Below are 15,145 nucleotides of genomic sequence, written 5' to 3' on the forward strand. Positions count from 1 at the left end.
TCATAGACTTCTATACAACCAGAGGAGTCGCCCCCTGGTGGACACTAGAGAGAATGCAGGTTTAAAGCAGAATGTAACATTTTTTTATGTGTAGTCTTATGCACCAGTTTCATTGAAAGTAAATGTTTATCACAAGATTGCAAAGAGTAAAAAATAACCTATTAAAGGACAAAAAAAACAAAACCTCATTCAATGTCTTTTTGTCTGTCTCTGCTGCTTTCAGCTGGTGACGTGTTCCGGTGCGTTCAAGGAGGGCTCCCTCCGGATCATTCGCAACGGCATCGGGATTCACGAGCACGCCAGCATCGACCTGCCGGGAATCAAAGGTTTGTGTGTTCTCTTCTGCGTCTCTCTCTGCACCTTATTCCTTTTACTGGCTCGACCGTAGACTCGCTCCAGCTTGCACATCTGTTGGCCTCGCCCCGGCCGAGACGCCCAGCTGTTGCTGCTCGTCGGATGGCGCGGATGTCATAGGTTAAAGGAACAAGGGGGGGGGGGGGGGAGATGTTTGGAAATACTTGTTTTCATTCGGCAAACCAGTGAGCGCTGAGGTGTCTGCATTAGCAAAGTGTCAAGTTGAAGAATCCCCATCAGGTCTAACAACGGCAGACACCTCTTAATCCCAGAAAATTGAGGTTTGTCTCCCGAGACTGTTTTCTGGTGCTTAAAGGAGACACGCAGGTGAGGCGAGGTCTGCTCGCACTTGTTAGGCTTTAGCCGTTTATCGACCGTCTCTGCCCTAAACGTCTCAGCTGCTGCCTCCTGCCCCCGGCCTCTTGATCAGAGACAATTATTCACCAGCCAATCAATGGCTCTCTGAGAGGGATCCGTAGCCTGTACGTCTTCCTGTTAACATCTGACAGATGGAGTAGCTAAAGATCGGCGGGGACACTTGCTGGATATTGTATTTCTCCTTCTCTGCAGAACGGTGCAGAAAGTAACCTTTTTCTTTCCAACTCCCATTTCTCCCTAAATCCCCTGAAGGTTTGTGGCCGCTCCGCTCCGAGGCAGGCAAGGACACGGACGACATGCTGGTGCTGTCTTTCGTGGGTCAAACTCGGTGAGTGTTTGCAGCGCGAGCGCGCCGGATAAGTGTGGAGTCGATCCCGGATGCCTTTATCTCATCTCCAGAGTGTGTTCCCCCCCTCTAGAGTGTTGATGCTGAGTGGCGAGGAAGTGGAGGAGACTGAACTTCCCGGCTTCGTGGACAACCAGCAGACCTTTTACTGCGGCAACGTGGCGCACCAGCAACTCATTCAAGTTCGTCAACACACACACACACACACACACACACACACACACACACACGTACACACACTCGTGTTACATGTGCTGTCAGTGCCAGAACATGCTCTGGTTAGTTTAACACCGACACTCATTTAATCTCTAGAATTAGCTGACTCTCAGTAATTGTTACGTCCCAGTTCAAAGCAGAAACATCATCTAATTTCACGAATTCTGAATTAATTCTAGAAATAACTTATTCAACTGTGGCCGTTCTCCGTTTAATACGAAGTACTTTGCTGGAGCGGAATCATACATGATTGAAAGGGGAGTTGCGAGTACGAAGTGTGCAAAAAGGACTTCATGTATTTTACACTTGGTGGAGATGAATATTGCACTTAATTTAAAGTCAAGTTTTAGCTTTTCTTTTTCTTTAAGTGAGGATGAAACCTGCTGGGTCTTCTGCCAACTGTTAGTCCCCGAAGTCCCGGTTGTTACGTCGGCACTGCTGGAGTTTTAAGGCAGGGATATTTTTACCAACTCTTTCCTCTCAGAGTTAAGATATTTACATGGAGTACAATTTCACATTTGGCCCATTGTGATAGTTTACACGACTTGAGCTTTCTGACTCAGATGTTAAACATTCTCAGTTGTCCGTTAACTTGCTGCAGAGTTTAAACTTCGGCCTTCAGTTGTCTTAAAAAGACCATGTAGTGGACGGAGTTGAGACAATAGAATAAATGGACTGAAAGCAACCTACAGCATCCCATTTTTATTTGTTCTTCGGCATTTTAAGGATGCTTTTGATGAATGCCTGATTCGGCAGTTCTTTGCATCTTTTAGCCTTGTTTTAGCTTGTTTTGCTCCTCTGTCCTACACTTAGACTGTGTGCTTGAGCTTTGCTGCTCTAATTAAATCTGCACAACAGAACTGAAGGCAGAGATCCGACAAACCGGAAATTGCAACAATGCTAAAGAAGGCTGAGGATCTGGAGACCCAGCCAGAGCTAAAAGACAGATCTTCAGAGCTGCTGTCTCGGACTCCAGCATCCTCTCTGGAATATATGCTTTATTTTTCCATCTCATAACACATCCATAGTACCTGTTCTCTACCAGTGCATCAGCTCTATTTACAGCTTGACTTCTGTTTGCACCTGCTGCAGTCTGTTAGTTATTATTGCTTCTTCAAACTTGTTTTGTTTCTGGTTCACAACCTCTTCTTCTCCCCCTCTGTTTACTGGTGGACCAAACTACACTGTGGCTGAGTTTAGTTGCTCCAAACCAGTTGATGGAAATGTGCCTCATTCACAGTCTTTTTCTTTTTCCCACTTTTAAAATGTTCGCTTGACGATTGAACGGGAACAGTAACCGTTTACACATTTATCCAGGACTCAGGAAGCTGGTACATGCGCCACATAACGAGCTCAAATGATTAAATGGAAAGTGATTTATTGTCTTCACCATGAAAGATACAGTCGTACAATCTCTTGAATGATCCATCTGTTCAGTTTTGACAATGTTATAGAACATGCACTATTTTGAATGACTTAAAATACATTATGATTGATTGCAAACAGCCCTGGCACAGAACCTCACGTAAACAATGTGATTTGCTTTGAAACGGCTCCACATTCTAGCTCCAGGTCTCCACATCGCTCCCCAGAAATACTGTGCCAAATAACATTTTTTGAAATGGTGGTAAAACTGTGTGTGCCCTGCAGATCACGTCAGGCTCTGTGCGCCTGGTGCTCCAGGAGAGCAAGGCGCTGGTGAGCGAGTGGAAGGAGCCACAGGGCAGGAACATCAGCGTGGCCGCCTGCAACCACACCCAGGTGGTGCTCGCCGTGGGACGAGCCCTCTACTACCTGCAGATCCTGGCCGGAGAGCTCAAACAGATCAGGTAGGACGCAGACGGGCCGTATTTATCAGCACTTTGAATACAGTATCAAACCCAGAGCTTCTTGTTTGTGATATCCACACAACATTATCTGTATAAATCTATGTTACTGAATTCAGGATGTCTGAATCTCCTGGTATGACGTTACGAAAAGAGATCAACCATTAAAAGAATAGTTTAAAGGGACAGTTCACTTTCCTCTTCCCTGTAGTGCTGTTTATCAATCTAGATGGTTTGAGTTGTGTAGTTTAGTAGATTTGTGCCGTAGAGATGTCTGCCTTCTCTGCAGTACAGTATCACACTCTGCTTAAAAACTCATGACCCGGTCACTCAAGATCATCCACAGACCCTGTTGTGAGCAGTTTCATGGAGGAATTTTGGTTGAAAGAATATAGTCCCTACAGAACTATTTTTATTTCTACCGAACTACACGCGCCAGAAGGAAAGCGCTCGTCTATACTTGATACCGCTAGCTTACGTTACCGCTCAGCGGAGAAGGACGGCATTACTGTCCTCTCGTCCAGGAGTAGATGCAGGTTTCCCTCTGCAAGGTGAGAAAAAGGAGACGGACAATATCGTCAACACTAAGCAACTCACACACCAAGACGGTGTAGATTGATACACAGCACTACAGGTAAAGGAGGGAATATGGTCTTTTGATTTTTGGGGTGAACTGTCCCTTTAAAGTTTCTTGGTGAAAGTTAGATAAGAAGATTGAGACCAGCAGCCAGTTTCTGTGTACTCGTACAAATTCGCCCGCACAGACATGAGAGTGATTTGTATCAGTCGTCTTATCTAACTCTCAGCAGGAAAGTGAATAAGCCTTTCCCCCCCCCCCAAAATGTCAAACTATTCATATAAACCCCACCATGTCTGCCCAGGGGTTTGATGGGGAGACGTCTGCTAACTGGGTCAGCTTGCAAGTTCAGAAAAGCCGAAGAAAAATCATTTAATAAATGGCTGCTATAACTTAATTACTTCAGGTGACAAAGTTGACTGAGACGATTCATGAATCGGATATTGTACTCTGACTCGCTTTTGTGAACGAATGAGTGAAACTACGAGAGTTGCAGGTTAATAGATCAGTCAATATGCCACAGCAAGGAATAATCTTCCATATGTATGTATACTGAATACACAATACCCAACAGAGCCGCTGTTTGAATCAAACATTTATTTGCCGTATTCCCAATAGTTCCACGACTTTGTTTCTGACACGCACATTATTAGTTTTCCTATTATTATCTCACCTTCGTTTATATTTCTTCTCTCCTGATCTGTGGAGAAGTTTGAGGTGAGCGATTTGCATCCTATTTTTTAGGGGAATGGTGCAGTTGAGCCGTATATTCTATTGTATTTCTTTCACGTTGCTGCGATGGTTTACCCTCGTGGCTGCCTTTGTGCCACCATTACAATAAAACTGCTCTGGGACACTATTTGTTTCAGTAGCTTAAAAAATAAAAGAGAGAGAGAGAGAGTAGCAGTACACACAGCTTGTAAAAATGGCCACCAGGCTCGCATGAAGCACAAAGTGTTTGTTTGCAGCCTTGAGAGTGTTCGTAACTGACGAAAAACAATGAACACAGTGAAAAGTCTCACCAGACTTGTGAAATATTGTTTGGCCGACGTCAATACGCTGCTGGTTTGCTGTGAGTCGCAACAAAAATCTGTAAATACGAGATATTTCCAGCTGGATTAAAGGTGTTTGTGACTGAAATGCTCTTAGTAGTAGTGTACGTACTCCACACACTGCACATTATATTTGCATTATTGATTATTAGCCTGGTTCCATTACAACACAGGGGTTCAGGGCCTTTTTTTAAAATGTAATTCATGCTCATTTTCATCACAGCTTGACCTCTTTTCATCATATTTAAGATATTGATTGTTATATTGTATGAAAATTCAATTCAGAACCTGTTTGTGGATAAAATAGCCGAACAGAAATGTCTGTTTTTGTCAAATCCAATGAGTGAAATGCCTGATAAATCAAGATTTTTACATAACATGGATGTAAAAACACATTTCAAATCCAATGATGCCATGATGTGCAGCATTGCCCACAATATTATTGGTTGGCTGTATGAGCAGTAGCAGAGATGAGGGTGGATGTTTTCTCTCTCGTTAGCAAATTGACCAACATGCCTTCCCCCTTGTTATCCAGCCGCCTCCATCCCCCAGTAGAGAGAGCGGGAGCAGAATGTTCGTCTGGTCTGCCTCACTCATTGATCTTTTATCTGAAGTTGGTGACAGTTAGACTCTGTGGCCCCGACCACGGCTCTGAAATATCAGCAGCCTAACTGTGCTGTGTGTTGATGAATCCATGGCGCTGTCCGTGGTGCTTAAATAGCAGATAGATACTTTTTTCTCTTGGATCTAAAATATTCTCTGAACTATACAGCCAGCAGTCCTCTGGTTGAAAAAAGAATATTGTATAGAAGTCTAAGAGAAAATGACTCTACTTCTCTCTTGATTTATTACCTCAGTAAACATTGTAAACATGAGTTTATGGTCTCAATCTCTAGTTTCAAGTCTTCTTCAATACAGCGTGATGTTCATTTAGTACATTATGGTCCATTTAGAGTCACACAGACCATAAAGCAAGGGATGCTTTAGGGCGGGGCTACACAGTGATTGACAGGTCGCTGCCACTACTAGAGACGTATACGTCTTCTCTATGTCACGACTCACTGGTTGCAAAAACCAAGACGGCGACGGTCAAAATGCCAAACTCGAGGCTCCAAATCAGCAGTCCACAAAAAACTATGCGTGACGTCAAGACGACTACGTCCACTTGTTATATACAGTTTGTGATGCACACATACTAAGAATCACAGAGAAATAGACCTCGTGAACGGCCGTGAACGACCCCAAAAAATCCCGATCGGAGCGCCTGCTAATCTCACCGTACGTATCGTCATGTTACCAAACTCTAAAGTACTGTATAGTGAGTGGTAATCGGACATTTAGCATTCAAATTAATCAGTGTCCTTATTGATATTGGAAAACATAATTTATATCGGCCTGTCGCTATCAAACATATGCACTCACAAACTAACTATTAAATGTCAAGGCATTGGAGTTGTGTCAGTGTCAAATTCTTCAAAATGTGACTTTTTGCAGATTTGTTTTCATGTCACTTCATCATTTTGACGATTTAAAACCGATTCAAAGTCTGTTAAAGATGTGATTGCTCTCACCTGTTGGTGGATGCGACCATTTCTTCCCAAGAACTTAATTTCCCTGCACACAACAGAGCTCACACAAGGAAGAGCAACAACGTGTCTGTAAATGTTTTAAAGACCAAAGAGTCCAGCTGTGGACGACTGCAGCATTTCTCAAATCTCATGCGAGGAAAAAAAAAAACCACATTATTGCATTATATCACGAACACATTTATGACCATTTTGTTCCACCGTGTTTCAAATAAATGTCCTCCCGTTCTCTACGCCTTCTTTTAGCACCATGGAGATGGAGCACGAGGTGGCCTGCCTGGACATCACGCCTCTGGGGGAGGGTGGCGGCGAGTCACCCCTCTGCGCTGTGGGACTCTGGACCGACATCTCTGCCCGTGTGCTCAAACTGCCCTGCTTCACAGCCCTGCACAAGGAAATGCTGGGAGGAGGTGAGAGGAAGAAAGGGAAGCCGTTACTGACTCGTGGAGAGAGATTGGTAGACGCATATAATGTCACGTCATGAGTTTCTTCTTCTGTAGCGCGTACAATGTCTCAATGGCCTTCACAGATTACACAAAAGCACTGATTCCTAATCTAAACCAGGCTCTCTCAGAAAGCAAGAAAGCTCAATCATTGTCACATATAAAGGGGAAAAATATCGAGTAGAAGGGCGAAATGTTTTCGTCATTCACCGCCTGTTTTCTCTTAACAAGAGACGGCCTGAATGCAGACCAGGAGAGGCTTATTATTTTGTAATTTATCGACAGTTTAAACTCTCTCAACCTTGACAAACTGTACTTTGTTTGAAAGCACACAGCAAGTGTCACAGCTCTGTGTGAATCATTTTCATCTCAGACAACAGTTGTCTATTTGGTAATAGCAGAGGTAAAATAACCCAACAGTAGAAAAGGCCAAAACCAATTTACCGTGTTTGTTGTTCTATATAAATGTGGCTATTAGTATCACTTCCATTCATTTCTTTTATTCTTTACTTTTATAGTAAATTCCAATGAGTTACCGGTTTACAATGTGTGAAAATCAGGACTAAAACAAATTCCAGGTTAGAAACTATTTTAGTTTTTTTTTTTTTTATGCGACTTAAAACAAGTTGCAACACGTTGATTGATGAGCAGATTTTCTTTCCTTTGGAGTGGACAGAATGTGGAACTATTCCTTTAATAAGTCCAATAAATAAGTCCGAGGATGAGTCTAAAGTAGCTCAAATGAATTGTATCTCCATTTCTGTTCAACGTTGAATAGCATCTCCCATCGAGTGCTTCATTATTTAGTTTGTGCTTGAACATTAACTTTGCTGCCCACCCAAAATGCTTTTAGTGCAGCATTTAGACGCTTGAAAATTATTTAAAACTTAGAATGTTTAAATATGCAAGAGAGGACCTTTTTTTTGGGTTAAACTTATCAAAAAGTCACTGGTCTCTGGAGACGCAGTTTCATAACGCGTTGCAGCGGCACAGGCAGGACTCTTACTTACTTTCCAATTAGAGTGCTTCACCCACGAATAATACATTTCCACACTTTATTTTCCAAGTGCGTTTGATTGACAGCTGCTCAATGCGCAAACTCTACAAACTGCTGTCTCGCTGGCTCCCCTAATGAGGACTGTCTGACTGCGGAGTTACGTTTTTTTTAATAGGTTTAAAAGAGGAAACCATCAAATTTAAAGCTAATGTGCCGTTTTAATTGTCGATATTTTTAGCTGCCGATTATTTTTACACTGCAACGTTAGTTAAAACATGAGTTTTGAATGCCCTATAGTGGATCAACGCTACCGCGGTAAAGAATTTGCAGATTTTTATTTTTACCGTTGCTGCTTTGTGGAGAGTCGGCCAACAAGCATTTAATCACAGCCGATGCTGTTGAGATGTAATTGGCCTGCAGCCACAGAAACTCATGTCTGGTAAACGGAAAGACGGAAGACTTCATATTTACCCTGCAGCATTCAAATGTTGTTTTTTCCCCAAAAAAAGTTATCTGGCCGACAACATTTATTGATTTTTTTGACAGCAACATTTTTGCAGACATTCATCACTTTGGTTTCTCCAGAGTACAAGAAAAATAACGTGTGTGTGTGTGTGTGTGTGTGTGTGTGTGTGTGTGTGTGTGTGTGTGTGTGTGTGTGTGTGTGTGTGTGTGTGTGTGTGTGTGTGTGTGTGTGTGTGTGTGTGTGTGTGTGTGTGTGTGTGTGTGTGTGTGTGTGTGTGTGTGTGTGTCCCCTCAGAGATCATCCCTCGCTCCATCCTAATGACCACCTTTGAAGGCAGCTACTACCTGCTGTGTGCGCTGGGAGACGGAGCGCTCTTCTATTTCGGTCTGGACCTGCAGACCGGTAGGTCTTTCACACCACCGTCACTGGAACTGCTCGATGAGAGCTTTCTCAAACTTCTCCAGGCCTCCGGGCAGCTGTCTGAAAATATTTTTAGAATATTATTTCACGGAGACTTGCGTAACTGCCCAGCACTATTGAGACAGAGAGCAGGTGACCCTTTGCAAAGCTTTGAATTGTGTAAAGGTGCCTTCTTGTCAATGCCACAGAAAAACAAAATGGAAAAATGTCTTAAAGCTGCTGTGTGGTGGGATGAAACTGCTAACAGAATAAAGAACCCAGAACTAAGCTTTTATAAGCTGCCAAACAGGATGCAGGCAATAAGACGTGAGTCGTCAGCAGGAAGATTGTTAAAAAGGTGGACTCCTGACACTCAGTATGTCTAATGTTACGTCTGCAGCAAGCATTTTGTCCAAATGACGGTTTTATATATTTTAAATATATTTCTGTAAGTTAAGCTAATGCATTTTGACTTGTGCTATAGTGAAGTGTGGATTAATCAGAAAGCTATCCAGTATTATGTTTGCGAGCGCCTTAGCTACCGACAGTAAGTTGCTAACATTAGCTTGCTAAGTTGTTCCACCTCATCATTTTAGTCGTCCAACTGCACCCCTGGTAGACCCAGGGTGCTAAAATAATCCTTCGACATGCTTAAATCTAATGTTTTTAGCTAGTTACAGGCATTTCATTAGCGTTTCACTGCTTTCGTTGCCTATTGTGGCGGCGAGTGTTGGGCGTGGTTTTCAGGGAATGACTCATGGAGCTCTGTCTCTATATTTGGGTGTAATGGTGGAGAAACGTTGCAGCCTGTAGCAAACCTCTTGGTAAACAATTTCTTATTTACATCTAACTGTCGAGGAGGATTATTGTCGTCATTTGGAGTCGTGTTTGTAGCCATCTGGCGAACGTAAAACCAGTGTTCGCTCTCTTTCTGCTCTGTATTGCTGTTCAAAATGGAAGCAGCAGAGGCCGATACGTCCTGACTTTACGTCCTAAGTACGGGTCAAGCTTTTGCCTGCTTTTATAGCTCCATAGTCTCTTCTGTTAGAAGCTTCCTTCCTGCTTAATGCCTTCAAGCTCCTCAATTCCAGTTCGTGATGAGGTCTGTTAAATATCTTAAGTCTCCAAGACCGGGTGATGTAACTGAAATGACACCACCTGGTCAAGACACCCAAGTGATGTAATAAAAAAAGTAAATTAAGGCCGACAGAAAACAATATACAACTGTTTTTACAAGCGGTGTAGTTCTCCCCTGAAGAGCCTTTTAATTGCTGCACTATGGAATAGCTGTCCGTCCGCCTAACTAAAGCTGACTGTAGGGTTTCTCTCTTGATCTTTACATAGAAGCCCGGATGCTTTATTCAACCTGTTATGATGTTATGTTGACGGAATAATCGTTTCAGCTCTAGCGTCCAGGCAGTAAAAAAAAAAAAAAAAAAACGACACAAGCGGTGATGAGAAACCTGGACGTTATTATCATGCACACAGGGATATGAATTTAATCCGGTTATTCTATGTTCCTTCTTCCATCTTGTTCTGAATTTAATAAGATATTGAACGTTTGTATAAATATACATTTTTCTTAGATCAGCTCATAGTCATAACGTGCACTAGTGGTGTTACGGACCACTGATCCCCCCCCCCCCCCCCCCCCCCTCGCATATATTTAATTAATCCGCTGTTCACATGCGCGCTGAACCGCGGATTAATTACATATGTGCGACCAGGACATCGGCATTAACCCTTTGTAACCGAGGGTTCCTGATAATGCTACATTGTGTTTAAATAGACGAGGTGAAAGTTAGTAACGCCGGCGTACGGAGGCTCCATTCAGTCACATTGTGATGCGTTCAGGTTCTGTTCAGTAAGAAAATAGTATTGGACAAAGTTAAATAGTAACATATCATGATGTGTTCAAATGTAATCTTGTAAAATGTATTTTTGGTGAAAAAGTAGTGTTTCCATCCCCCCCAGGCGCCCTGAGCGAGCGTAAGAAGGTCACCCTCGGCACCCAGCCCACCGTGCTGAGGACCTTCAGATCCCTGTCCACCTCCAACGTCTTCGCCTGCTCTGACCGACCCACCGTCATCTACTCCTCCAACCACAAGCTGGTCTTCTCCAACGTCAACCTCAAGGAGGTCAACTACATGTGCCCGCTCAACTCCGAGGGCTACCCCGACAGGTCGGCCGCAGGACGCTTTGCCGCTCGTGTGTTTTTTGCCACTCGGCTTTGGAAACTGTTGTTTTAATGTTTTCTCCCCCGGTGCTTCGAGGAGTTCATATTCATAAACACACGTCAGCTCCACTTTCTTTAGTTTTGATCCTCGAGCAGATGCCGTTGGCGCAGACGTGTGTTCTCTTTTGGCTACAGAAATGCAAACAGTCTAACTTTGTTTTGACTTGCAGGAAGTGAGTGTATTTTCTTCGTGTTGCCCCTGTGCTAATGCTGCATCTTGCTTTATTTTATTTTTTATTACAGTCTGGCTTTGGCCAACAACAGCACGCTGACCATCGGTACCATCGACGAGATTCAGAAACTCCACATTCGCACCGTTCCTCTCTACGAGTCTCCCAGGTCAGTCCCATCCTCAAATATTGGGTTTAGAAGCTCAGAATTTAACCTGAAATGCACGTTTCAGACCCATCATCTTTACAAACACGCCGTGTGTTCTTCGTGTTTGCTCTGACTCGAGCTTCGTGCTCCTGTCGGTGCTGTTGCACATCCACAGAATTCAATTTTTTGTTCCTTGTTTTTGTGCTCACACGTTTAAGTGACAACCACGACTCAAGGTTGTTCAATAATTTATGAAGAGGTTCACCGTTGTGCTATCCAGCCTCCCCGGCCACCTTCTTTTGTTCAGCTTTCCCTTGTTTGCTCTTTTCATGTTTACCAGCGTCTTCCCTTTGCCTCGTCTCTCTCCCTCTGTTCACCCCCCACCAGGCGGATCTGTTACCAGGAGGTTTCCCAATGTTTCGGGGTTCTATCCAGCAGGGTGGAGATCCAGGATGTGAGCGGCACCACATCTGCCGTGCGCCCCAGCGCGAGCACTCAGGTGCTGTAGCTCTATGTTATGTTCGGCTAATAAACACCCGAGGGCTTGTTTGTTTTGCACTCTTATCCAACCAGGCATGCTGACTAAGAACATTATTTAAAGCGTGAGACTGGGAGCTTGTCAGGACAAACAAATGTCTTGTCCTGTTAGTCACTTAGCAGGTCTGCTGGAGCTAGAGTTTCTAAACCAGGATTTAAATGTTAATGCTGTTGTGTTTTGACGGATCATTTACTTTTTTAGTGTAGAAATTGTTATTTAAGCCGGTTTTCCTTCTTTTTTTCACTTGATATTCAACCCCACTATATAGCCAATTGTGGGTTGTATTCATTAAATCAAACAGTACAGCAGTGGTCGTTGAAGTAGGAATGAAGTGTACTCTAAATTTAGCTATTGCACGAGTTCAAGCCAAGTTCAAATGACATTAAACATAATCATCTTTTGTTGAATTTGTTGTCGAGGAGTACTGACGATGTTTCAGCTGGCAGGACGGAACAACAGGACCAACAATTAAAAGAGATTTCTACCTGGAGAGCTCATCAAAGAGTCCTCTCAGCCAGATTCACAGCGGCAGCCTGTGTGGTGTCTATTCGGCTTGGCTCTTTAGCGTTCCCAAAGGGGACGGGTGTGCACTTTTATTTGTGTTCTGTGGAAACAAAGCCTCTTAACGCGTGATGACCAGAAAGATGTTTACCTGATTTTGAAATGCCGCACATCTGCTGCAACAGATGGTGCCGTCTGTGCCGTTGAGAAATAGAAGATTTGAATTGCTTTATAACCTTTTATTAGGTTTCTCCTGCGACTACCTCTCCTCCTGTCCTGTCTCATAACTCCACTTCCTTCCAGGCTCTCTCCAGCAGCGTGAGCTCCAGCAAGCTCTTCCCCAGCAGCACTTCTCCCCACGAGACCTCCTTTGGCGAAGAGGTGGAGGTTCACAGTCTGCTCGTCGTGGACCAGCACACCTTTGAAGGTGAGACGGCAGAGTGCACGTTTTCCATTTGATCTCACGAAGCCGCTTCTCATACGGTAAAACATTGTGCTCAGCCTGGAGAGTAACCAGGTCAGTGCAGAAAACTGGTTCCCAAAATCCATCCGTCAAGCTTTTAAAAGCTCAAATCTGATTTTAAAATGTGTTCTCACTTATTTACAATCAAGCTTGTATTTATCTGTTTCAACCTCATCGTCCTTCATTTTCTGTTATTAGTTATTCATCTGTACTTTGTATGTAGAGTTCTCCAAGAAATGATTGATATTTAATTTTGTGAGGGCTGTCGTCGACCTAAGAAATTGAAATTTTGTTGAAGAATTGATTAGTTCATTCAGTCAAAGAATCACTTTAAATATTATGTTTAGCAGAGATATGCACATGAATTTCTTTGAAATAAGTCATTCAGCATGAAAAAAGGCAAAAGAAGAGGGGGCAACACTTCGTTTTTGTTATTATTACTCAATAGCCAACGCACACAAACAGGCCTTTCCTGGTATAACTTATTGATTGAACACGTTGGGCTTCATGCAGACCTTTTTCCATGTCGAAGCCCACTGAATGTGGCCGGTTTTTGGCTCCATTCTGTTTTGCAATGCAGATTTCGCTGCAGCAAGCCGTCCCTTGTAAAAGAGCTATTACACCAGCATACATTAGTGTAGGTTATATGTTAATGGTATGTAAATACGGGCCTGGTTCAGCAGCATTGTGTCCACAGCTGACTTCAATTCATCAATATGTGATCGGATAAGCGCTTTCTTAACAGGGGGGGGGGATTTCATCTGGCGGATGTGGAGACGTTCTAGTGCAGCGGTGAAGGGTCTGGTACTTACAGATGCACGTTGAGTTCATTGATGGGACATTGAACCGCTCTGGCACTCTGTTATTTGTGGGGTTCATGTACACAGGCAATCATTTATCGAGCTACCGCTACTCCACTGAAATATGCAGTTATTTCTTAATATAATTCGTCCATAATGAGCGTGCGGGCCTTGATTTCTTTAGCTGCTGTATAATCAACATCGACGGTGTCAAATTTGTTTAATGGCCGCGTAATTATCTGCATGTCTGGATGTCACGGAACGTGCGAACCATTGCGGCACCGTTCCCCAGGTGCCACTTTGTTTTATTCACTGTATTTGGGATAAAAACAAAACCCAGTGATGAGAATGAAAGGTGATCTTCCCTGACAGGTGCAGTAAAAGTTACAAACTTTTATTTTTTTTTATATAAAAAAATAATTGTTGTTTATTTGTGTGTGTGTATATATATATATATATATATATATATATATATATATATATATATATATATATATATATATATATATATATATATATATATATATATATATATATATATATATATATATATATATATATATATATATATATATATATATATATATATATATATATATATATATATATATATATATATATATATATATATATATATATATATATATATATATATATATATATATATATATATGCAAATAAACAACAATAAGATATGTTACTCAATGATAGAGAATGGGTCATTTGGGAACCACTGGTTTAGATCATCTGTTTTCTGTAAAACCTCTTGTTTCATGTTCGCATGTCTGTGAATGTAAAACCCTTATCAGCAGAGAGATGTATTGAGCTGCTCTCACACTGTGTTCCCTAAAGTATTTTGTGTTTTTTTTTTTTTTTGTATCTCCATCAGTCCTCCACGCCCATCAGTTCCTCCCCAGCGAGTACGCCCTCAGCATGGTGTCATGTCGTCTGGGAAAAGACCCGTCGGTGTACTTTATCGTCGGCACCGCCATGGTGTACCCGGAGGAGGCCGAGCCCAAGCAGGGACGCATCATCGTCTTCCACTACACCGACGGTCAGTAGCTACCTCTGTGTCTCTCCAGTAAACACAAACACACACCCACTCTCTTGTCCTGTTTGCCGACCGTATCCCGTTTGTCTTCTCGCCCCGGCTCATTTTGCTCTTTTCTCCTCCCCGCCCTCTGTCCTGTTCCTTCCCTCACGGACACTTTGTCCTACCGTGCTCTTGTTTCCCCTCCTCACTTAATCATGTTCTTATCACTTCTTATCTTCTCGCTGCTACTGATTCCCCCTCATTTCCTTTCGTACTCTGTCCCTCTCAAGGTGCACTGCCTTTCATTTATCCTCCTTTTTAACTTTCCAATCCACCCATCGTGGAGTTTTAACCCACTCCTTTCCACCTTCTCCTCTCTGTCACAGTTATATTTCCTCTGCTTAACTAAGATCTCGTGGTTACGGTTGACATTGAGAGCGCAGCGCAGAGTTAACTTCTCCCATTGTGCTCTCTCCTGCAGGTAAGCTGCAGACGGTGGCTGAGAAGGAGGTGAAAGGAGCCGTCTATTCTATGGTGGAATTCAATGGCAAACTGCTGGCCAGCATCAATAGCACAGTAAGTGGTGCTTGATGCTGCTGGACCTTTTCAGCGAGAC

The 15,145-nt window shown here is 43.0% G+C and overlaps 1 protein-coding gene across 1 annotated transcript in view; it reads left to right on the forward strand.

Annotated features, from left to right (window-relative positions):
* Positions 1–15,145, forward strand: part of ddb1 (damage-specific DNA binding protein 1) — a 44,888-nt gene that overhangs the window by 16,676 nt on the left and 13,067 nt on the right. The window contains exons 10-21 of the mRNA XM_076078587.1: positions 224–326; positions 985–1,060; positions 1,152–1,260; positions 2,945–3,123; positions 6,582–6,745; positions 8,536–8,643; positions 10,615–10,822; positions 11,120–11,215; positions 11,582–11,693; positions 12,537–12,660; positions 14,386–14,550; positions 15,011–15,105. Of these exons, the coding sequence (XP_075934702.1) occupies positions 224–326; positions 985–1,060; positions 1,152–1,260; positions 2,945–3,123; positions 6,582–6,745; positions 8,536–8,643; positions 10,615–10,822; positions 11,120–11,215; positions 11,582–11,693; positions 12,537–12,660; positions 14,386–14,550; positions 15,011–15,105 (1,539 nt within the window). The remainder of the gene's footprint in view (positions 1–223; positions 327–984; positions 1,061–1,151; positions 1,261–2,944; positions 3,124–6,581; positions 6,746–8,535; positions 8,644–10,614; positions 10,823–11,119; positions 11,216–11,581; positions 11,694–12,536; positions 12,661–14,385; positions 14,551–15,010; positions 15,106–15,145) is intronic.

Source organism: Anarhichas minor, unplaced genomic scaffold (assembly GCF_050575085.1).
Source record: "Anarhichas minor isolate MPS153535 unplaced genomic scaffold, ASM5057508v1 ptg000067l, whole genome shotgun sequence".
NCBI classification, from domain to species: Eukaryota; Metazoa; Chordata; class Actinopteri; order Perciformes; family Anarhichadidae; genus Anarhichas; species Anarhichas minor.